The sequence below is a fragment of the Parathielavia appendiculata genome (assembly GCF_033297405.1).
Source record: "Parathielavia appendiculata strain CBS 731.68 unplaced genomic scaffold N657scaffold_25, whole genome shotgun sequence".
In the NCBI taxonomy this organism is placed as follows: domain Eukaryota; kingdom Fungi; phylum Ascomycota; class Sordariomycetes; order Sordariales; family Chaetomiaceae; genus Parathielavia; species Parathielavia appendiculata.
In genome coordinates this window covers 42,295-64,975 of record NW_026944244.1, presented here as the reverse complement: position 1 = coordinate 64,975, position 22,681 = coordinate 42,295, and the positions used below count along the sequence as shown (strand labels likewise).

Below are 22,681 nucleotides of genomic sequence, written 5' to 3'. Positions count from 1 at the left end.
TGCTTGAACCACACTGATTTTCAGCGCGATTCGGCTGTCAGTTTGAGTGAACAGCACACTGCGACGTCGGCAGCCGAGGCCTTGCTCGCGAGCGATGCGGCAAGCGGCGCAGAAAGCGTTGGAAATCGCAAAGCATTTTCAGGCAACTAAAACCCGCTTTTCCTCAACCTCTCCATCGGCAACGGTCCCTTGATGGTCTCGTTTTTCAATTACCAAATCTCACCATGGAGCAGCATTTGCATTGGCATACGGATACAAAGTCCGTTCATTCCCGCTCACCTGGCGCGGAAGCTGAACATCAACAGGCCATTTCAGATCTGGCTCTAGCATATTGCTTTGCCTCCTTGGCCGGGCGCATGGCAACCGTGCCCTGCGTGTCAGGGGGGCAGAAGCGGCATCGAGCGTCACCTCCGGGAAGTACTGGTACATGGGGGGGGGGGGGGGGGGCGGCCGGGGCGGAGAATGCGAAGATGCCCTGTGCAGCGCTATGGCCCGTGTGGCTTCAGCTTTTTCCAACCGCGGCAACGCACTTCTTCCCGCCCTCCGCTCCAGCCTCGCCTGTGAGTCATTCTTTGCCCTTCTTTTCAAGTGCGAAGGGAGAGAAAAACAAACCACCACCGCCACTAGTCGCTGGCAGTGATGGTTGAGTTCTCTGAGTCTGCTTGGACATGTGTCGCTGCCCGCCGTTGCAAGGAAATACCGTACAGGAAAACGGGTATCACGCCATTTTCGGCTGTCTTTTGCTCGACCGGTTATTGAGTCCGGTTGCGTCTGTCCCAACTCCCAACCGCTCACATGGAAACACGGGAACCAACAGCCTGCAACAGGCCAAACAAAAGCCGGCGGGTCGCATAAATCGCCGATTGCCGCGACGCACATTGAGCGTAGGAATCCCGGCGCTTTAAGATTAACAACTAACGTTACGTCTGCCTGATATAGCAGGAGCTCTCTATACCAGTGTAGCCTTGCGCAAAGATCTCCTGGATCTTGAGGGTTGGGAACATTGGCTGTTTGTCTCGTCTTCTGGTCCCATCGGCTGCAAGCCTGCAACCTTACGGGGAGTATCGGTCACCAACCATTGCTGTCCGTTTTCAAGACGCCAACTGCCGTGTTTTTCGAGCATAGTGTAAGCTGATTGGTCTCTCCGCCATTTCTTGTCAAACTTGAATCCACAAGCGCGTGGAATGACGCGGTTGCGGCGGGTACATTTCGTGTCCCTGCCAAGAGCGTTCCAATAATGTCTGCCTCGAGAGCCACAAGCTGCCGTTCGACTGTAGCGATTCACCATACGACCATAGTAGGCTAAGGTATGCAGTGCTCTCTTGGCTCAGCAGTTTCATGCCTATAGACATTGATTTGTCGCTATATACAGCATACTAATTTGGGAGCTCAATACATTTCTTTGCCATGCCCCTTCTCATGTTTTTAGACAAACACCGCTAACACTTGACGTTGTGTTCTCGCCCCCATAAACTTCTGACACGTTTTCCTTCGACGAGAAAGGGTTTCGAAAGATCGAACACTTCCCGCTATCGTCAAAAAACGAGGTTAAGGGAAAACGGCACATCCATAAACCCCTAGAGCTTGTGTCCAGTCACCGTATCCCTCAAAGCAGAATCATGCCACCCTCTGCATTGATGCTGCAGCACCATCCGCCTCTATCCAGGATCATGTCATGTAATACTTGGGACCCTCGCCGCCCTGGGGCACCTGCCAGTTGATGTCCTGATGGGGCGCCTTGATGTCGCACGTCTTGCAGTGGATGCAACTAGGAACGACAACGGGTCAGCACATCCGGCCTCCCGTCCCGGCTAAGAGAAAAGAAGACATAACTGGGTAAACTTACTTTTGCGCATTGATTTGGAACCGCACGCCCTCCGGCTTTGACGCATCTTCAACGTACTCGTACACGCCCGCCGGGCAGAAACGGTTCTCGAGCCCTTGGAAGGCCGGGTACGTTTCGGCCGTGTGCTTGTCCCAGTCCTTGACCTGCAAATGCACCGGCTGGTCCTCTTCGTGGTTGGTCCCCGTGCGCGAGACGCTCGTGAGGATGTCGAACGTGAGCTTGCCGTCGGGCTTGGGGTACTCGAGCTTGGTGCACTGGTCGGCGGGCTTGGTGGCCACGTGGTCGGGCGGCCCGTGCCGCAGCGTCCAGGGCGCCCGTCCCTTGAGCACGAAGGCCTCGAGCCCGGAATATAGCATGCCGCCGTAGAGGCCTAGGGGAGTGTGGAACGAGGGCCGCATGTTGCGCACTTCCTTGAGCTCCTTCCAGATGAACGACTTGCGCAGCGAGTCCTCGTACTCATATAGGAAGACGGAGCCCTCGTTGCTGCTCTCCTTGAGCGCGTTCCAGGCCGCCTCAGCCGCCAGCATGCCCGATTTCATGGCGTTGTGCGTACCCTTGATCTTGGGCACGTTGACCAGACCGGCCGAGTCGCCGATCAACGCACCGCCGGGGAAGGCGACCTTGGGAATGGACTGAAACCCGCCCTCGACGAGGGCGCGCGCGCCGTACGAAATACATTTGCCGCCTTCGAGCACTTCGCGGTATAGCGGGTGTTGCTTGAGCTTTTGGAACTCGCCGTAGGGGGATAACCACGGGTTAGAGTAGTCCAACGCGACGACCTGGCCGATGCTCACTAGGTTGTCACCAAAATGATACATCCAGGCGCCGCCATACGTGTCGTAGGGCAGCGGCCAGCCCATCGAGTGCGTAATCTCGCCCTTCTTGAACTTCTCAGGCTGCACCTCCCACACCTCCTTGATGCCTAGCGCGTACGTCTGCGGCTGGCTGTCTCGGCGCAGGTCAAACTTCTTGATGACCTGCTTGCTCAAGCTGCCGTGGCAGCCCTCGCCAAAGAGCGTAACGCGCGCGTGGAACTCCATGCCCCGCTCAAATGTATTCTTGGGCTTTCCGTTCCGTCCAATGCCCAAGTCGTTGGTCGCCACACCCTTGACGCTGCCGTCGGGCGCGAAGAGCACCTCGCTGGCGGCGAACCCGGGGTACACCTCAACGCCGACCTCCTCGGCGCGCTCGCCGAGCCATTTTGTAAACTCGTTTAGACTGATGATGTAGTTTCCGTGGTTGTTCATCTGCGGGGGTGCCGGCACGGGAATCGACATAGTCTTGGTCAGGAAGCGCATCTTGTCGCTGCCCGCGGGCGTCGCGCCGGTGAAGCGACTGTCGTTGTCCTCGGCGAGCCAGTCGGGGATGAGCTCGTCGATGGCCGTGGGCTCGATCACCGCGCCCGAGAGGATATGCGCGCCAAGCTCACCGGCCTTCTCAAGCAGCAGCACCCTGAAGTCGTCATTGCCCGCCTCGTTGGCCAGCTGTTTGAACCGGATGGCGGCTGACAGGCCCGCGGGCCCGCCGCCGATGATGCACACGTCGACTTGGTCGCTCTCGCGCTCGATGGTCGCCGGGTCGAAGGAGTCATCGGCGTCGGCATAGCGCTGGGCGGGCGTGGTGGACAGGCACCTCTGGGGTGTTCGCACAGGAGGGCAGGAATTGGCGCACGTCGGTCGGACTGATTCAGGACGCCGTAACCGGCCGACGGGCGCCGAAGACAGACATCTTATGCCGCGTGCGTGTTGGAATCGTACTATTGTTGGAGTTGGCGCGGGGGCTGCCGCTGCCCTCCGGCAGAGGCCGGTTGTGAGGCGTGCAGAGGCCGGCGGCATCTTTGCTGCACGCCGAAGGCGGAGAGTGACCGGAAAGAAAAGAATTGATGCACCCTGGCGAGAGAAGGCAGAGAGTAGCAGAACCTATACGCAGACCCTCTGGCTGTTTCCCTCGCAGTCCATGGGACATACAAAGCACAATGCCCTCTTCGCAGGAAATGAATTGGACGGTGATGACTCCCTACCTCGATCTTTGCATGTGTCACAGGTTTCTTTGAGTTGTAGAATGCAGTGACGTTTTGCCGAAGGTCCCCCCCGCCAATTGACTCTCTCGCAGTTGAAAGGCGTCTGTGCGCCCTCCGAAGCGGAGCGTAGGGGCTTGAGATTTAGCCGAGGCAAGCCGACCTGATAACCGTTCTTCTTGTCGGCCTCCGCAGTTTTACGCCTCCAGATGAAAGCTGGGTCCAATTTCAGCCAGCCATGCGGAGATGGCACTGCCCAGAGCAGTCTTAATGTGAAATGCCAGGCTGGCTATGATTGAAGGGGACATCAACGAGGAAGCGTTTTGAAAAGTTACCCAAAGCCCAACTTGGGGCGAGAGGTTCTGTTCGGATCTTCAGTACAGTTCAAGGCGTACTGCTACAAAAGCTCAAGAGGGTAAGGGAGCGAAACTGGGCTGTATCCATGGAGGAATTCCTATATCGCCGTTGACATACTTGCTGTCATGGCCCGCCCTACCTCAGGCCCGCTTCCGCCTCGACATGATATCCGCCGACGGAGGAACGGTGACGTTCTGTACCGGGATCTTGTACCCATACGGCAGCTCTCGCTGCTGCCATTTGACCATGGCCCAAAAATCATACGCCTTGTCATCATGCGCCATCTTGGCCTCCATCGCCCGTCTCTTCTTTTCCTCTCTCCGCCTGCGCTTCGCCTCCTTCCGCGACTCGGGCTCCATCCGGTCGGCATATAGACGCTTGACCGCCCTCCACGACGTCCTGATGCCTCGGTACGTCCCTTTGAAGGCTTTTTGCACGCGCCAGCTGAAGGCGGCCATCAGTGAGGCCGCAATTAGAAGGACTGAGGCAGGGAGCGAGATGGCGCCAATCTCTTTGAGGCTCGGCACGTTCTCCTCCTGCCACTCAATCGTATTCATGCCAAACAGGCCCGTGAAGAAGGTCAATGGGAGAAAGATGACGGTGAAGGTCGTGAAGATGATGACAGAGAGGTTCTGGCTCGACGCCAGCTCTGCCTGCAGCCGCGACCAGCGGACCTCGTCGACTTGGGCCTGCCGCTGCACCATTTCCAGCATCTTCTCGTACTGTAAAGAAGGTTCAAGTCAGTCGACGTGCTACGCGGATAGAAGAAAGGACTAGGCAACCTACATCGTTCCTGGTCGTGTCTACCCTCTTTAGCATCTCGGCGGTGGTTTGTTTGTACTCGTCTAGGTACTCGAGCGCCTCGTCTAGATACTCCTGACCATTTTTGGTGATATCTTTGAAATCCTTGCTCGTATAGATCTTCTTCAAATCGCTTATGGTTGAGTATTGCATGTCGAAGAGTTTGAGCAAGGTGTTCAGCTCGTCCTCCAGGTCGCGCAACTCGAGCAGCGCCGACGTGTTTTCCCTATTCTCGCGTTCCGACCGCTCCAGCTCGCGTCGGTGACGCTTCTTGATTGCGGCGGGGCTTTCTCCCTCAATGTCCTCGTCGTCGGAATCGTCCTCGTCATCGTCAGCTTCCAAGTCGAGGGCATTGATACGGAAATGTTTCATGTTCAAGGTCATCCTTTCAGCCTGCCACTCGGGTTAGGTCTTGTCTCGAACATAACGCGCGGAACGGGAACCAACACCCACCAGCATCCCAATGGCCTCATCAAAGATACGGAATATTTCGAGGTCCGGGTGCGAGGATCGGTCAAGAAGAACAGTAACAGCATGCCACACGATCAAAGCGGCTAAGTCCAAAGTGTTCTCCGTCCTACCCGTCAAGTCGCCGTTGAGCTCGTTGTAGACGCTGTTTCGGAGGTCCGCCTGCTGAAAGAGTGTTCCCTCCGTAGGTGACGACTCCCGCTTGGGGAAGAACGTCGCCAGAGTGGCTAAGATAGTTACCAGAGTCAGCGCCTCTGTCGAGAGAATGGTCACAAGAAAAAACTTAGGCCACTTACTCATGTCTATCGACCATAGCCATAACTGATCAACCATCAAGACATAGCCGTCCTTCAGCTCCGATATGACGTCGGGACCGCTATCGATGCTAGTGACGGAGCCCATGGCCGCCGACGACAAGGAACGCTGACTCCTGTCAAAGCTATTCCTCGAGCTCTTGCTCCAGGGCATGGCCGGATCCTTCTTGGTCAGTTTGTACAGCATCTGGTCGTCGTCCCGTGAATTGGTATCCCTCAGAGAGTGATGGCCAAACTGGTCGAGCGTCCTTCGGCAATTCAGCGGCGGGTCAAAGCCGATGTACTCCCAAATCACCTTCAGCTCGAGGGACTCTTGCAGGGCCACCCACTCCGGCACAGGTTTAGCTCGCCCATGATAACGGCGGCTCGAGATCAGTTTGCGGCGTTGAATCATGCTGCGGTACGTGTCGAAGTGAAGGTAGGGGATGTAAAGCAAGAGACAGTTGGGCATGATGCCCAACGTGGTGGGGACCAACAAAGGCGACATGGTCCGCGGAGAACCCAGGTTATCGGCAGCCGAGAGGTATTTGCACATTGCCTTGAGGTATGCCGGCTGGGATTCGGAATTGCGGTTCTGGATCTGTTTGGACACCCAGTTATCATAGTCAAATAGACGCGAGAAATCCCGGCCCTGGGTCCTGGCGAAAGTTGCAAAGATCTCCTGGCAGAAAAGTCAGCATCTTTAAGAAAACAAGAAAAGGAAAGAAAGAGCAAAGAGATAGAGGAAAAGGGAGAGGGGGAAACATCCCGCACCTTGACCCAGACGGGATTATTGAAGGGCACGTGGACCCACACGAACTTTCTCTGTGAGGGTTTGGGTCTCGAGAAGCCTGCGGTGCCCGCGAGGTCGTGTTCCTTCATCATCATCTTATGGTGATGAGTCAACAAGGCGATCGTGTGAGCTTCGTCCGCGGCGAAGTCGCTGCTCAACGGCACGGCGGACTCTGATGCAGTTGTGCTGACACTGGCATTGCTTTCGGGGCTTGGGGGGCGAAAGCTTGGCTCCGATTGAGCTGGCACCCTCAGCAGTGGTGGCCGCTCCAGTGGGCTGGTGATGACGATCTCCGGCGAGACAGCCGATGTACTTGTTTGCGACGCAACGTTCGTGGAACTGGGAAGGTCGAGACCAGCGTCTTGCCCTCGTGTTTCTCCGGCGGAAGGGTCTTCTTCAGGAACGTCACCAACGGCGCGCTGGTTGGACCGTGGCTTGGGGCCTCTATGGAGCCGTTCCGCTAGGCAACGCTCGGGTCCCTTTTTGAGGAAATCCCTGTAAGCATATTTTGTAGAATAGAGTCGAATGATGGAGCCAGCCTCTGCCCCGGGTTGCTGTCGAGGTGATCCCACCAAGGCCTCCGGGTCCTCGTAAAAGCCAGTGACCTCAACCTTCACGTGGGATCCCAGGTTCAGCGGAGTGTGAGGGTAAGAGAGTGTAAGCGCCGCCTTGGATATGGCGGTGGCCAAATCTGAGAGGTATGAGTCAAGAATGCCTGCGCTGTTTGGCATAAAGGAGGCGAGATGAGCGTGGTCGCTGTCGACTGCGTAGACATCTTCATCCCAAACGTCCAGGAGTGCCGACTTGACTGACACCAGTGGGACACCGAACTGAATCTCGGTGGGAAAGTCAGCGACGGAGCCCGACAGCATCGACTCTTGGGTCTCATAGAAAGACCAAAGGCGAAGCTCGCTAGCCATGTCTATAAACTGCTCCTGCAGGTTAAGCAATTCGGTGTTGTTGACACGGATCTGCTTGGCTAAGGACCGAGGGAGTGCCACCTGCAGGTGGAGGAGCGCTTGAATGCTGTCTCTCAGGTTCGGCATGGACATGTAGCTGGATCCCCGATGAGGAGTGCCTTGGCCTGTCAGTAATTCGGTCTTCGAGAGGCGCAGGGAAGTGTCTCACCAAGAAACGTCACTCCATGGCAGTTGTCTACAATTCCCTGGTACCTGGCTGAACGACTAGCCGTTACCAGCGCGCTTTTGACCACCAACCCCCCGATGCTATGGGCAATGAAGAATAGGGGACGAGTCTGCTGCTAAGCTGTCAGCATAGCATGTGTGGCAGTAACGAGAAGGTACACCTACGGCCCCAGCGCGCATCTTCTCCACCAGATGCAACAGGTCTTCGGACAAGTCCTGCAGCGTCATGCCCTCCTCTAAGGCACGATGCTTGTAAAGAAAGACTCGCGCCATGTTGGCCGACATCCGCAAGTCTCTAACAATCCATGGGCTATGTTTGGGGCAATCTGCGGGATTGGCATCGCCGCAAAGCTCATGGCCAAAGGTCCAGGTTCGTATGGGTTCGGCACCGGGGCACGGCACAGCGATGACATCCACAAACGTCTCGTTATGACCTGGGCCACCCACGTCGCCGTTGACATGCACAAACCCCGGCCATGGGCCAGCGGCGGTCAAAGAGGCCGAGGAAGAAGACTGAAGAGCCTGGCTTTCATGAGCCGGACCCTCCGTTTCCCCTTGCTCAGCATCATCTGGGGAGGTCTTCGCCTGAGAGAAGTCTTTGACATGGATCTGCGAAGCGGCGGCAACGGCGTCTATTGGCTCAGCGTCGTCCGCAGAGACAGGACTGGGACTGTTTTGATTCGCGTCGCTCTCCATCGCAGTGGCCGCCAAGGCAGAACCTGTGTGGTCCCAGTTGGCCTAGAACAAACGAAGAAGGTAACGAGTAACGAGAGAAGCAGGACCGGTCAACTTGCAGCCCATATTCCTATCAGGCTTCGTCCCGCGGAGACCAGTTCCAAGAGCCGGGCGTGTCGGGTTGCACGCGGCCGTCCCCGTGCCGCAAGACCAAGCCATGCTTGACCCCCAGATTCGGCGGATTGATCATGGGTCCTCGGGGCTTGGGCTTGGGTGCGAGCTCTCGATTGGTTGTGGTGCCGACCCTGCTTGGAGCTGGGGGCTGGGTGCGCGAAAAGTAAAAGCAGCGAATTGGCTGTCTGCACAGTGATCCGTCAATGACTGCTCTCTTCCGCCTGCCGGAACAGCCGTTGATAAACGATGCCATGATGGTTGACGCATGGTTAGGTGACGGTATCTGAACTAAGATTGGGGTAGAGTCGTGGAAGACACTGTTTGTTAAAGCATGAGCCACGTTGGACATCAGAATGAGAAGATACTTGACAACAACTGAACAAATAAATGGAACAAGTTGATCATCTAAAGGCGAAGGGCAGGAGCAATCGTGTTGAGATAGCGTTCGAGTGTAACAATCCGTAGGTCATGAGGAAGTCTGGGTAGACGTGCAATGAAATATTGATATTATTCCTTTAGAGGTCCATAGTCCCGGGCAGCTTTAGGAACCCTGGTTCTGTCCAAAGTCTAGAAAACGGAGCAGAGGATGTTTTCAACATGCAACTGCATTCGAGTGTCTGCCCGAGCAAAGAACCAAACCTGAGAGGGTGAAGCTGTTCACTTGCCCGTGTGCCCGACATTGATGCACCATTCTGAAAGCGCAGCGAAACCTCTGTATTCATGGTTATCGATAACGTCAAGCCCAAGCCATCATCCCCACCACACGCCACAGCACGAGCCTCCCAGCCCACGGCGCCCTGGCGCTCTGCAGCTCCAGCGACCCATTTCTTTCCGCCGACCTCAGACGCCGAAAAACGCACATTCCGGACTGCCACTCAAACAGCCAATCCATCAAAGACTCGCGACCTCCCGACTGCTGCGTCGTGTACGGATCGCCCGCAGCTCTGCCAGTCCGTCCTGCATCTCTACGTCCTGCACTTCCCGCTGCGCGCTGCCTGCCGAACCGACCGCTGCATCGATCGGCCACCGTCGTCTCTTCCTTCCCCGTCTCCCGTCCCGCGCCTTGTGTGTGCACATTCCCGCCTACCTTAACCAGCCCCGCAACAAAGGAACGAGAGAGGAAGTTGCTCTGTCCGGCAAGGGGAAGCAGTGTCGCCCTTCTTCCCCCCTCCGCATTCTTGGTAATCCATGGTGCCTCAACCCCGACCGGGAACCTTCTCGCCGAGCCCAGCCCAGCCCATCATCACTGGCATCGCCCACTCTCCCCATCCCTCTCACGCCGGCGCGCTGAGTGCGGGTGCTAGCCCCAGTACCAGCAGCCCAACCGGGTCAAATTCCCTGACCAAGATTGCAGTCGCCCAGGTCTACCTCCTTCTGAGCACCATCAAGGAGGACAAGGACGATCCCCGCAAGTGGGAATCACAAATCGAGTCCTTGCGCAAGGTAATGTGCTCCTCAGTCCTACCTGTTACGTCGCAGCCCCAGCTGACTCTTCGGCCTTGCGTCGTCCCAGCTGCTCGATGAACACGGCATGGAGGTGTTTACGAGATACTTTGCGCGCCTCGTGGTCGCAAATGCGTCCCAGATATTTCCGGGCCCCAACAGGCCTGTAGTAAACCCAGGGAACCACCATCTCCTCGTCGCCGAGATGCGGAAGCTGTCCCACGATTTTGCCCAGGCCAGGAAGATCGCCGAGTCTATCGAAACCGGCACCGAAGATATCTTCCGCGACTTCGACCTGTCCACCTTCATGGAACATTTTCAATTGGATGCTCTTGAAAAGACCCTTTTGGCCCTCGCCTTTAAGCTTGGCTCTCGGACCGACTTGAAAACCAGAGGTGAGCTGGCATACACCTTCCATACAGTGCTCGCCCGGCGCTGTTGCTGACACGTCCCTCGCTTACAGCTGATGCCATCCTCTCCACGAACTTCCCGACATTTGTCAACATCTTGAGCCAGCCAAATGGAGAGCATGCTGATCTCGAGCCTGATTTCGTCGCCGAGCTTCTCGACCGCTTCATTCAAGTCCACCCGCCAAACTTCAATGCCGCCGCGAAGCGAGAATTGGAGCACAAGGTGCAACTCCGATACGCTCAGTCTCAGGATGCCAAGCCGGCCCCGTCCCAGGTCCTGGCCGCCCTGGATCTAGTGCGAATGCTTGCCGACAAACCGCCCAATGCCCTTGCGCTGTTCATCCACCGGACCGGATCTGTGTTGACACAGGACGAGGAGATCTGCACCGGTTACCTCCAAAATCGGCCCGCCAACATCCACCTCAGCGAAGAGCAAGTGTCGGTAGCCTTGATGTACACGACCATCAGCCAAACCCCGTGTTATAACCCTTCGGTTCTAGTTGCTTCGCTCAGGCGTATCCTGCCCGACGGCTTCAGGTGGCAGGACGTGGTGTCGTACTTTGACCACAGCGGGGCTCGGGTCACGTCGGCCCAGTTTCTGCGCCTGTACAACGCGCTGTTGCCGATAGCACGGGAGGACAGCGACAGGTTCGACATCCAGCGCTTATGGGGCGGGGAGTGGGAGAATCCGGAAACCCAGCTCTCCTTCATCTGCGCCTTCGCATCCCTCAAGCCGGAACAGCTGGATGCCACGACGATTCCGGGGCTCAAGCCCACTTTCACGGTACAGGAGTACGCGCAGTCTCCTCCGCCAGTTCGAGAAACGGCAGCATATGCTGTAAAGCACCCCCTCGTCTCAGAAGCCGCGCTTTCTGCCGTCTTCAACGTTGCGCTCCACTCAATGCACGCCTCGCAAAGCATCGAAGCCAAGCGCCTCTTCCAAAACGTGGTCATTCATAACCTGGCCATCTTTGTCGTCTCGGCATTCGGAGTGCCAAAGCCCTGGCCCAGCATGGCCGAAGATACGCTCGTGTCTCTGTTTGATAACTTTCTCCCAAGATCGCCCGAGGCCGACTTCGTCATGGACAGCCTTTGGAGGAGGGACAAGGAGTGGGTGAAGCAGCGGCTCATAGATGCACACGCCCTGAAGCCCATTAGTCTGCCGCTCATCTTTGACCACGCGGTGCGCCAGAATTGGCTCGACGAGCTTGTCTACCTCCCCAACGGATTTGGGCTCGACCTGACCGCCCTGGCGCATGCCGAAGGATACCTGGATCTACAGCAGTGGGCTCGGAGAAACGCCGACAGGAGTCCCGAGATGGCCAGGGCGCTTCTGCAGTTCTTGTTAATAAAGGCAAACTTCGAGCTCCAATACCAGCGCCCTCCAGATGGCCAACCACCCGTCAAGGCGAGCACGACCCTGCAGGTCAGGACCGTTCACGCGCTGCTCCAGATATTGGAAGAGTTCCTCCCCAAGTCGCCCATGCAAGACTTGATCTTGGTTCAGCGAACCTGCATCACCGTGTATCCAAGGCTCATCAACTATGGGGAAGGCTTCGACGACATCATCGACGCCAACGGCCGTGACGGCAATGCGCTGCCATTGGCCGCTAATGCCAAGATGGAGGAGCATTACAAGAAGATGTATGGCGACGAAATACAAGTCCGCCATGTGGTCGACATTCTGGAGCGGTACAAGCGCTCTCGCGACCCCTTGGATCAAGACATTTTTGCGTGCATGATACACGGCCTGTTCGACGAGTACGCACACTACGTCGATTACCCTCTTGAAGCACTGGCGACGACAGCAGTCTTGTTTGGTGGAATAATTTCCCACAAGCTGGTCTCCGATCTCCCGCTCCAGGTTGGGCTAGGCATGGTCCTCGAAGCCGTCCGAGACCATCGCCCCGACGAGTCGATGTACAAATTTGGATTGCAGGCTCTTATGCAGCTCTTTGGTCGCCTCCGTGAGTGGCCAGGTTTCTGCGCTCAGCTCCTTCAAATTCCCGGCTTGCAAGGAACCGAGGCCTGGAAGAAGGCTGAAGAGGTGGTTCGGGAACACGACGAAGAGCTTGCCCGCTCGCGTAACGGCGCCGGCATCGCCACTCCGGGCATGCTTGGCCACGACAAGCTGACCAACGGCAGTGTCGAAGACGGCCTGGTCTCGGAGCAGCACCCGCCACCCTTCGCCTCTGTGAACGTGGATCCGCCTCCACCGGGCGCCGTGTATGAGGACCCGAGCGAAGAAGCTCAAGGCAAAATTCAATTCGTGCTCAACAACCTCACGGATACGACGCTGCAGTCCATGTTCAAAGAACTCCGGGACATGCTGGAGGCGAAGCACCAGCAGTGGTTCGCCAGCCATCTGGTTGAAGAGCGTGCGAAAATGCAGCCGAACTACCACCACGTGTACCTCGAGCTGGTCAAGCAATTCGAGAATAAATTGCTGTTGGCGGAGGTCCAGCGAGAGACGTACATCAGCGTATCGCGCATGCTCAACTCAGAGCTGACGATGCAAAACTCGACCGAACGCACACACCTCAAGAACCTCGGGGGCTGGCTCGGTCTCCTGACTCTCGCGCGTGACAAACCGATCAAGCACAAGAATATCGCTTTCAAGCAGCTTCTCATCGAGGCTCACGATACCAAGCGGCTCATTGTTGTCATCCCCTTTGTCTGCAAGGTTCTGATCCAAGGAGCCAACTCGAATGTCTTCAGACCGCCCAATCCTTGGCTGATGGATATTATCCATCTCCTGATTGAGCTCTATCACAATGCAGAGTTGAAGCTAAACCTCAAGTTCGAGATTGAGGTGCTGTGCAAGGGCCTCAACCTGGACCACAAAGCCATTGAGCCCTCTGGAGAAATCCTCAATCGAGCCCCGGTTGAGGAGATGGGCGACATGCTCGGGCCCGAGCTTCTGGATAATTTCGAAAGCCTCTCTCTCAATGGCATGACCGGCGTCAACAGCACGCTCTCCTCTCACCCAGCCTTCGCCATTCCAGATCTTGGTCCGAACCTGTCGATCCCTCAGACAGAGGTCGTCAGCGCTGCCAAGTTGCACGAGATTGTCCGCCAAGCCTTGACTCGAGCGTTGCAGGACATTATCCAACCCGTGGTGGATCGTTCTGTGACCATCGCTGCCATATCGACGCACCAAATGGTCCGCAAGGACTTTGCCACCGAACCCGACGAGAATCGGGTGCGGACAGCGGCTATCAACATGGTCAAGAGAACGGCCGGCAGCCTGGCACTCGTCACGTCCAAAGAGCCGCTGCGCGCAAACCTCGCCAATTACCTGCGCAACCTCTCGGCCGACTTGCCTCAAGGGTTGCCCGAGGGCATCATCATGCTGTGTGTTAACTCCAACCTTGATCTGGCCTCTAGCGTAATTGAGAAGTGTGCCGAGGAGCGCGCGGTACCCGAGATTGAAGAGATGATGGAGCCAGAGTTGGAGGCGCGCCGTCGCCATAGACTCCAACGGCCTTCGGACCCCTATATCGACCATGGACTGAGTCGCTGGGCGATGACCATTCCTCACCCGTACAAGCTCCAGCCTAACCTCGGTGGTCTCAATGCTGAGCAGATGGCTATCTACGATGACTTTGCCCACCAGTCGAGGGCAAACTCTGCGGCGGCAGCCCCTTCGCACGTGCCAACGACGTCGGCTACCAGATCCCTGGCCAACGAGGCTCTCGGTGATCAGTTCAGCGGTGTCAGCAACATGCCCACCCCAACCGAGACGCCGTCCATGTCCCACCTTGGGGTGCAGCTTCAACATTACCCTCAAGCTCACGTTGGTCTAGCGAATGGCCGGCAGGTGGCCATCAATCAGATTGACTCTCGAAGCGTCGCCGAGAGGATCAACAAGCTGCTGGAGCAGCTGACATCGGCCGCGTCCAACACGTCCGAGGGTCATTTCAGCGACCTGCCCCGGTCTCACCCGGTCCTGGATCTCGTTGACGCCCTGGTCCAACTGGTTATCAAGACTCAGCAAACATCGGAGGAGTTTGCAGCCTACGCCGCGAACCAGATCGCCCAATTGCTTTTCCGCCAACCGGAGGGAGAGCTGCTGCTGGAATGCCTGGTCCACGTTCTCGAGACCCTCAGGAAGATTGCGGGGCCTATGACAAGCGAGCAGATCCGCCAGCTCTTCCATCAGCAACCTGGCCAATTGTTCCTCAACCTCCCATTAATTACTGCGCTGCTGCCTACGGACCTCCTCGATTGGAGAAGCATCGACGCGGCGACGGCTAAGCTTCTTCAGCAGCGGAAAGAAGGGTCAATAACATTCCTCGAGCAGCTTATGGACCTGACGCTCCTCAATGATAGCCCACTCGCTCTCTATGCCGATTTCGTGCGCAGCTTAGAGGAGGCTTGGTCGTGGATCATGGAGGATCCAGATGTGCCGGGCGGAGCGCGCTTCAAGTCCAAGGTGCTGGCTCCGGCACCTGAGCGGCCCGCCAATCTGAGCAACGAGGAACTGGCTGCCATGCACTCCGAACAGATGGACTATGTCTTCGAAGAATGGATAAATCTCTGCAACAATCGCTCTGCTACCGACAGGTCATCCATGATCTTTGTCCAGCAAATGCACACTCGCAGCGTCGTCAGCAACAAGGAAGATTTCCTGCTTTTCACTCGCCAAGCCTTGGACAGGTCTGTCGAACGGTTTGAGCAGTGCATCCAATCCGGCGGCGGCTTAACAGAAGCCTACCAGGCCATTGAGGCGCTGGTTAAGATGGTCATGATCTTCGTCAAAGCGCATCTGGACGACGAGAATAAAAATCAATCAGATGGTGTGGCTTTCTTCGACTCGATTCTGTCTCTTGGCGTGTTGGTTCTGAGCAATCATCACGTCAAGCGGGAGGAGAGCTTCAATCAGCGAGTCTTCTTTCGGTTCTTCTCGCTCATCCTGCACGAGGTGGCAGATCTGACGGGGCATCTTACCGAGAGCGACCATCAGCGGATTGTGTTGAAGTTCGCGGCCCGTCTTTATGATCTGCGATTAACCTTGTACCCAGGATTCATCTTTGGGTGGATCGACCTTTTGACACACCGCAGCTTCTTGCCCATGATTCTCCGGCTGCCGGAGGAGGCAGGATGGGAACCCTTCACCAGATTGCTCACCCAGTTCTTCTCGTACGTGGGAGACCTCCTGAAGCCCTTCGACGTCTCGACCCTTGCCAAAGGCCTGTATCACGGCGTTTTGAGGCTGTTGGTTGTCCTCCATCACGATTTCCCCGAATACCTGGCTGCGAATCACGTCGAGCTGTGTCTGAGCCTGCCGCCCCATGTGACGCAGCTCATCAGCTTCATCCTCGCGGCGACTCCGCCTGCATTCAACCAGCTGGCCGATCCGTATCAGCCGGGGCTCAAGGTGGATAGGATCCCCGAGATGAAAGACGCGCCGCCCTCGACGTTCGATTCGGCCGGCGTACTGCGGAGGATCGGCCTGCTGGATATTCTGGAGCACGCATTGCAGCACGGTCCGTCGGAGGACGCGATCGCGCAAATTAGCCATGCCATCAGCAGGGTCGAAGGAGACGATTATACCTTTGGTCACGTTCCCATGGCGGTAAACCGCCGGGTCATCGATGCGGTGATTGCGCAGTTCCCCCGTTTCGCCGTCGCCCGCGCCGCCTCCAAGAGCGATACCCCAATTTTTGTCCTCGGCGCCTCGGACATCAAGACACTGCACATGCTCGTCGCCGAGGTGTCGGCCGAGGCGAGGTACTACCTTGTTAGGAGCATGGTCAACCAGCTCCGGTTCCCGAACGCGTCGACCAACTACTTCAGTCACGCGCTCCTTGACATCTTTGGCCAGGGGGACATGTCGGACCCGGAGGAGATGGACATTCGCCAGCAGGTCGTGCGCGTCTTGTTGGAGAGGCTGGTGGGGTACTGGCCGCAGCCGTGGGGGCTGATGATCATGACGCTGGAGCTGATCAAGAATGAGAGGTATCACTTCTTTGAGCTGCCGTTTATCAAGGCGACGCCAGAGGTATGTTTTCCCCTTTGTTTCTGTTTGTAACTGGGCAAATCGCTGACTGTGAGCGAAACAGGTCGCCCAACGGTTTGCTGAGCTGCTACGCCCTGCTGCATAGGTGGGAGATTGCTAAGGGCATGGCTGAGTGCCTGGACGACGATGCTCGACGCGAGGTCAGCGAGTTACATGCCTCGGACTAGAGAGATCGTGTCGCCGGAAGGAGCACTTTGGTCCCAGCAACGGGAAGAATTGGTTGGGCAGGAACTACTCAGTAACGATTTGTCATTGCCCCCGTGGGGAAGGGAATTAGGGCGCCGGCTATGGGTATAAGTCCGGCTTCAGCAGGACTATTGTATTGTTGTATGAGGCGCCCTATCCTTTTTGTCTTGGCGTGAGCCGGGGCCTGAGCTCAGATGATAGCATCATGGGATGGCGTTTGGCTTGGTAGAGAAATATGGTTATTACTTGGGGCATGGGCCAGGCGATGCAATTTATTGATGCTTTGACTTTGACAAGGGTTTTTGTTTGTGTGGTGGAAGATTGGCTCAAGGGTTGCACGTGGTCAAGTTTGAGGATTGCGGTAATTGCCTTGCCTCAATCCTCTACGCTTACTTTTATCATGTAACTATCGCTTTTGCTATTCTCCCTTCTTCCTAGTATAGCTATGGTGGTCGGGGAAAGACATGGCTTGCTTTTCTGTCGTCTTCCCCACCACGTCTGCCTCTCTTTCCATGTGGTGTCGGCCCATCGAGCCCATCTGCGGAACGCCGATCACCACGAGTCAGTTGCGGAAAGTGATATTCCCAAATGTGGGGATGGTGATTGGCGACCTCATACCCCAAGTCGGCAGTATGACATCAAAGAGTCCTGTTTGGTTGTTGCTTCTTCCTGTTCCTGACGGGTGTCGAGACGGCAGAGCTGAGGTGGTTCTCTAGTACCTTGAGTTGTGGTCTCTTTGCTGGTGTATCTTACGCTACTTGGTAGTTAGTAGGTTGGGAATCTACCTCAAGACCGAGGAGCGCAGGGTAGGTGGAGGACTAGGTATTGTGTGTTTTGCATTATGCCGATCGTTTGATCATCTCCGTGGAGATTATAAGGCATGTACAGGACGTCAGACTAGAGCCCATACCAGGTGTGCTACGGCTATCATAAGGTTGCAACAGTACAGTCTCAGTGTTGCGGTGTTGATGTAACTCCGTAGCAGTGGGATTCTTCAAACGAGAGCTTGGTGTGTGTCCGAGTGATTGGACTGTACAGAGAACCAGCAGTGAAGTCTTGACAATCTGGAAGGGGTTCATGATACCAAACCGCTCTCAAAACACCAAGGTACTGTAAGTTCCTCTTGTCGTTGCAGTCCCAGCAGCTGCTGTGCGAGAGTCAGATCTCACTTACACAACGTCGAGTGTCACTTGGATCTGTCGCTCTGCATTTAGGCTCCCAACTACACACACTCGCAAAGCCTCCCGCTGTCACAAGCGACTAGACCTCCAGCCACCCTGATTGTAGGTATGTTGTGGAATGTGCTCATGTTCAGTCCACGATGCTGCTGCTGCGCGCTGCATGTGAGGCAAGGGGGAGACGGCTGCGTGTAAGTGGGCGACCAGAACGGGGACGGTCGCACAGTCTCAATATCGATTCCGACCTGCCGCAGCCACCCGGTGGAGGTAAAATACGCCCTGTATACCCTTATTCCTCGTTGGTACAGTGGGAATGCGCAAACATGTCTTTACCCGCGACAGGACAGTTGCTGTTCGTGTCGACTCGTTTCAGCATGGAATGCAAACGGACCGTGCGGACGACATCCAGCGCTGAAATGCGACGGCCAACAATTGACGGCTGAGCCAAAAAGAAACAGTCCTGCAAGGGAGCGGGTTTCCAGTTTCACAAAAAAGCCTGAGCGGGGTCAGAACATTCCGAATCGAACGCAGTGCGCGAGTGCTGATTGGGAAGAGCCGAAGGAACAGAGTAGCCGTGTTTGCATTAGCTCGGCGGGGCTTCAAGCCGTGGGCCGGATGGAGGCACCAGTGTTTAGCGCGCCGAATGAGAAGTTCTTAGAGTTTCTAAACACTGGAACACTGGAATGATGGGCGCTAGTTCTACGGAGGTGCGGTGTAGACCATGATATCGTTCTCAGAGCTCAACTGGAGTGCTCAAACCAGCCGGCATCTCGGTGAAATCCCACATATTATATTATCAGAAGGGAACAAGCAAGGTGTTGCTGGCGCCAGGGAAACCAGTCCGGCAAATCCTGGGCGGTGAGAACTTGGTGGGTCGCAGCCTCGGGAAGGCGTCCAAGAGTCGAACGGAGGGTTTAAAGACGAACCCCCCGAAGTTCACTGGTTGCTTTTTCGCCTGACCTTCTGGTAAAAGACTGCCGGCCGTTCCTGGTGCTGACCAGTGCGGTTGGCTGGCACATATTTTGCTGTTCGTACAATCCATCTCGAGGCGTCTATCTCATTCATTATGTAGTGGAGGAAATTGATGTCACCGACAGTCAAAGTGCGGCAAAGGAAATGTCAGTCATGATGATGCCAAGAGGGAATGTTGGATAGGCATCCCTCCCGGCCATCAATGTCTTGCTGAGAGGCTTGCGCTGACCCGTTTCACGACGGCCTCGATTGGCTCGCTGGCGTCAAAACGGGACTGGTCGTGTGTCAAAGACAAAATGGTTGTGGAACCTAGCATGTGGGAATCGAGCGCCTTTCTCCGCTCAACTCGAGAGCCACTCTCGTGCATTTTGTTGCATGTCACTTCGCTCGCTTCCTGCTGCTCACAGAGTCTGCATGGGGGGTCTGAGCTCGCAGCCACACGGATTGAAAGCTCGCTACAAAATGTGGGGTCATACCGCCATTTTGATGGAGGCCAATGCAATCCTTGTCGCCAGCGCAGAATGTGGTTGGTTTCCGCCGAAAGCTGTCTCCAAATGCTTGGCAGCCTGGGTCCTGCAACGTCGAACCGTCGCCCCTTCCATCATCCCGCCAATGCCCACACACCCCCCCAAACAGGCAAGGCAAAAAAAAGTTACGGCGAGTCTTTCTTGGGTCCTCCCTCCCGGCCCTCCCATCTTCCGAACACTCCGTCACTCAAATCACTATTGTTTTTTCTTTCCCCTCTGCTCGTATCCTTTGCGTGAGCGTCTTCCCATCTTTTACCATTTGATCTTGATTCGTACTCTGTAGAGGGTATCTGTTCTGTTGGGCTTGTGGTGGTTTCTGCGCATGCATTGGTGTTAGTCGCTGCTTAGACGGCTGCTCCTGGCGATCCATCATCCGTTTCAACGGCCACTGTCAAGCATAGCATAGGCATCACCGCGCTCGTCGCATGCCGAAAATCAGACGCATCCTGAGTTGTCCTTTTGTTGCTTTTGCTCCTTCGAACAATCATGCGGCCCTATAATACTCGCCACAAGGCGCTCTCGTTGAGCTCCCTGGGCATTCACGTCCCCGGGTCCAACGCCGCGCGCAATCCTGCGAACCGAGCCTCGTCCAACGCCTCTCCCGTCTCGATGGCGTCTCCCGCATCGCCCTCAAAAAATACCCAGCTGCCGACAAAACGATTGAAGCGTGCGTACAGCGAGTCCTCGGATGACACGCCGATCGAGCGGTTGCCCAAGAAACGCGACGATGCAGCTCGGCTTGAGCACACACCGCCGCCCTCACCGCCCGCTAAGCGCCTATCTATGGACATGAGCGAAGACGACGAGCCCATCACAAAAACAATTGATATGGAGGGCATCAATGATGAAATTGTCGAGGCGGTTATTGTTCAACTCCAGAACACAAGGAATCGGCCGCACCTCGTCAAGGAGCTCGCCACCGTTTTGATGCAGCAGCTCAAGATCGTCCAGCAGTGAGTTCGCCTCAACCAAGACCAGCTCCATCAAACGCTTTGATCGTCTAACGTTTTCTGTCCTGCAGGTCTGCGAATCCGTGCGCCATTATTTCATCACGTCTAGCGACCTACCTGAAGCGACCGGGCTGGTCAGCCATCGCCCCGTGCCCTCTGGCAAAAGAGCTCGAGTCTGTCCATCCGCGGCGCACATACTTCTACCTCACGACCTGCCCACATCAGCCGCTGCCGGATCCCGCACAGGCTTTAGCGCTGAGCCACCTCGTACAAAGTCGCGCCATCATCTCGCCGAGCCCGTCGAGCGCGCCGTCTACGGCGGAGGATTCGGACGAGTCCGACACGGAAAGACGGCGCGAGCGCAGCCCGAGTCCCGAAGTCGACCTGTCGAGTCCCGAGCTCGACGACATGGACGACGACTTTGCCATGCCCAGCACCCCGATTGGGTCCTTCTCGCTGCGCGGCGGCTTCTACATGCCGCCGCGCCCGCTACACAGCGGGTCCGCGCGACACCACCACGGGCGCGCCGCGTCGCCGCCACTGGAGAAGGACGAGAAGGAGTTTACGCAGACGGCCGACGGGTTGCAGAAGCGGAAACTTACGGGCGACCTGGCGCTTGCGTCGTCGTCGAATGATGTCGACCAGACGGTGATGAGCATCGATCTGGATAGAGACGAGAGCTCGCTGTTCGGGGCCGTCACGATGAACACCTCATCGTTGTCGTTCGTCTCGAGCCCGGCCATCCGGCCGTCTACGACCATGTCCCTCAATTTCGGGAGAAAGGACGGCGAGGTTGACAGCTGGGTTAAGCTTGAGGGCATGCTCGAGTGGGACCGCAGTCCGGAGAACATTGAACTCGATGAGCTGGATGGCCTCTTGGATGACTATTGAGTCCCAGTCGGCTGTTGAGATTGTTGTCTTGCTGGTCTAGGCCAATGAGGCAACATGCTGTACGATAATGGAACAAAGCTGGGCGGGTGGTTTCGGCAGCTTGCGGTGCCGTTTTGCTATGATCTCTCTTGTTTTCCTTCTTATCTTTTTGCGGGGTTTGTTCTCATCGGAGTTCCATCATGGCCAGGTCATCCCATAGACGAGGCTAGGTCCACGGCGTTTATGACTTAGCTGATGTGGGTTGCAAATTGGAGTTCTGGAAGAGAGGAGCGGGCTGATGTCGGACGGCGGCGGTATTTACATTGCTATTTCCTGCCTCAGAGCTTCTCTGTTTTCTCAATACCTCTCCTGTTGGTCTTTCGCTCCACTCATCTTGATGTCTCGGTACTGGAAAACAAGGGATGGGTTGCTGTATGGGGTGAATTTCCGGGCTGGAAAGGGGGTGATAGACAAACGACGGAGAGATGGAGAGAAAAGAATAAAAGGGAGAAGGAAGGGTTCAAGGGGACAGATTGGCCAAGCCGGGGCCCTGGTCGAAGACGGACTTGATCTTTGTACTTGTATCATTACTACACCCGACCCCATTTTGTTTGCTATGGCTCGGTTTGGGATGGTTGGGGACAGGGTGATGCCTACACCTAGAGAGCTTGCTTGTTCTTTACAAAACCCGCGGAAGATGGACAGGATGTTACTTATCTAGACGGGCGAGGTTTTGTCTGGACGCGTCTGTTAGAAAGACAGTGCTGCTAGGACGAGCAAGGGTTCTGGTGCCGTTGTGGGATGCGAGAGGAATATAATAAGTTTCCAATCAAACTACTATCAATCAGAGTGGTCCTACCTACTTTAGTTCAGGTTGCTTGACCGAGATTCTGGGCATTAAATCTGACAGGCCTGACGGCCGATTCAATACCAGTGCCTGCTGGATCTTGACGCTCATGAAATCAAGCTTCTACAGCCCGACATTAGTGGCCATAATAACCTGATACTTTTGAAGGTTGTTTGCTGGTCCCAGGATTCTCTTTAGTTTCGTAAATGGATAAGTACCTGCCGCCTTGATTGCCACCAGAATACAGAATTGCTTCCCGCTGGTCAGCTGTGAGCACCGCAACATGAAATGGGAAGGAGCGCCCTCGACAAGATGGGGAAGTAACAACCCGTCAGTGCACATCCGTCCGGCAACTCAGTTTCGCAGAATCCTCCTCTTAGATTTCCTATTCCTGACTTAGTCTGCTAAGTCCTTCTTCGTATCTACAGATCCTGGCTATGGCCAAGCTTATGACCGCTCTGCTTTCTGTTCAGCAATCCTCCCAATATCAGGCAGTTCACCGCCCTGGCCCTTCAGCTGCGCCGCTGACATCATCATGCCCCACGCATCCAATCGCCGAGCCTGTCCGTTTGTCTCTGTCTCCCCCTCCTCTCCGGTTGCGGCTGGATGTCACCTGTCCAGCAAAGAAGATGAATTTTATGAGATAAACACGTGAACAAGTCAGCCAAGTCTCTCGACATAACATGAGCGCCCCCCCCCCCCCCCCC

The 22,681-nt window shown here is 56.0% G+C and overlaps 4 protein-coding genes across 4 annotated transcripts; 2 read left to right on the top strand and 2 right to left on the bottom strand.

The window, feature by feature from the left end:
• Positions 1–1,326: 1,326 nt before the first annotated feature.
• N657DRAFT_626576 (uncharacterized protein) lies at positions 1,327–3,903 on the bottom strand. Its single transcript, XM_062790796.1, has 2 exons — positions 1,847–3,903; positions 1,327–1,768 (listed from the first exon to the last, which is right to left on the bottom strand). The coding sequence occupies exons 1-2, from the start codon at positions 3,679–3,681 to the stop codon at positions 1,669–1,671; spliced, it is 1,935 nt and encodes a 644-aa protein (XP_062643305.1). The 5' UTR covers positions 3,682–3,903; the 3' UTR covers positions 1,327–1,668.
• A 362-nt stretch (positions 3,904–4,265) lies between these two features.
• Positions 4,266–8,528, bottom strand: N657DRAFT_253674 (uncharacterized protein). The gene is made up of 7 exons (XM_062786450.1): positions 7,886–8,528; positions 7,704–7,830; positions 6,557–7,653; positions 5,786–6,464; positions 5,475–5,716; positions 5,007–5,414; positions 4,266–4,942 (listed from the first exon to the last, which is right to left on the bottom strand). Exons 1-7 carry the CDS (start codon positions 8,414–8,416, stop codon positions 4,361–4,363), a joined length of 3,666 nt encoding a protein of 1,221 aa, XP_062643304.1. The 5' UTR covers positions 8,417–8,528; the 3' UTR covers positions 4,266–4,360.
• Positions 8,529–9,757: 1,229 nt separating this feature from the next.
• On the top strand, positions 9,758–16,529 carry N657DRAFT_684328 (Not1-domain-containing protein; the record flags this gene model as incomplete). Its single annotated transcript, XM_062796668.1, has 4 exons — positions 9,758–10,012; positions 10,083–10,407; positions 10,476–16,426; positions 16,488–16,529. The coding sequence occupies 4 exons, from the start codon at positions 9,758–9,760 to the stop codon at positions 16,527–16,529; spliced, it is 6,573 nt and encodes a 2,190-aa protein (XP_062643303.1).
• A 3,264-nt stretch (positions 16,530–19,793) lies between these two features.
• Positions 19,794–21,148, top strand: N657DRAFT_581433 (uncharacterized protein; the record flags this gene model as incomplete). Its single annotated transcript, XM_062789527.1, has 2 exons — positions 19,794–20,260; positions 20,329–21,148. The coding sequence occupies 2 exons, from the start codon at positions 19,794–19,796 to the stop codon at positions 21,146–21,148; spliced, it is 1,287 nt and encodes a 428-aa protein (XP_062643302.1).
• Between the last annotated feature and the right edge of the window lie 1,533 nt (positions 21,149–22,681).

Bases quoted from the DNA above. Each gene is read 5' to 3' on its own strand.
- N657DRAFT_253674 (XM_062786450.1), bottom strand. From the start codon at position 8,416: ATGGAGAGCGACGCGAATCAAAACAGTCCCAGTCCTGTCTCTGCGGAC. The intron at 7,654-7,703 runs GTGAGACACTTC...TGACAGGCCAAG, and splicing joins CCATGGAGTGACGTTTCTTG to GCACTCCTCATCGGGGATCC. The intron at 5,415-5,474 runs GTGGGTGTTGGT...CCCGAGTGGCAG, and splicing joins ATGAGGCCATTGGGATGCTG to GCTGAAAGGATGACCTTGAA.
- N657DRAFT_626576 (XM_062790796.1), bottom strand. From the start codon at position 3,681: ATGCCGCCGGCCTCTGCACGCCTCACAACCGGCCTCTGCCGGAGGGCA. The intron at 1,769-1,846 runs GTAAGTTTACCC...TGTCGTTCCTAG, and splicing joins TTCCAAATCAATGCGCAAAA to TTGCATCCACTGCAAGACGT.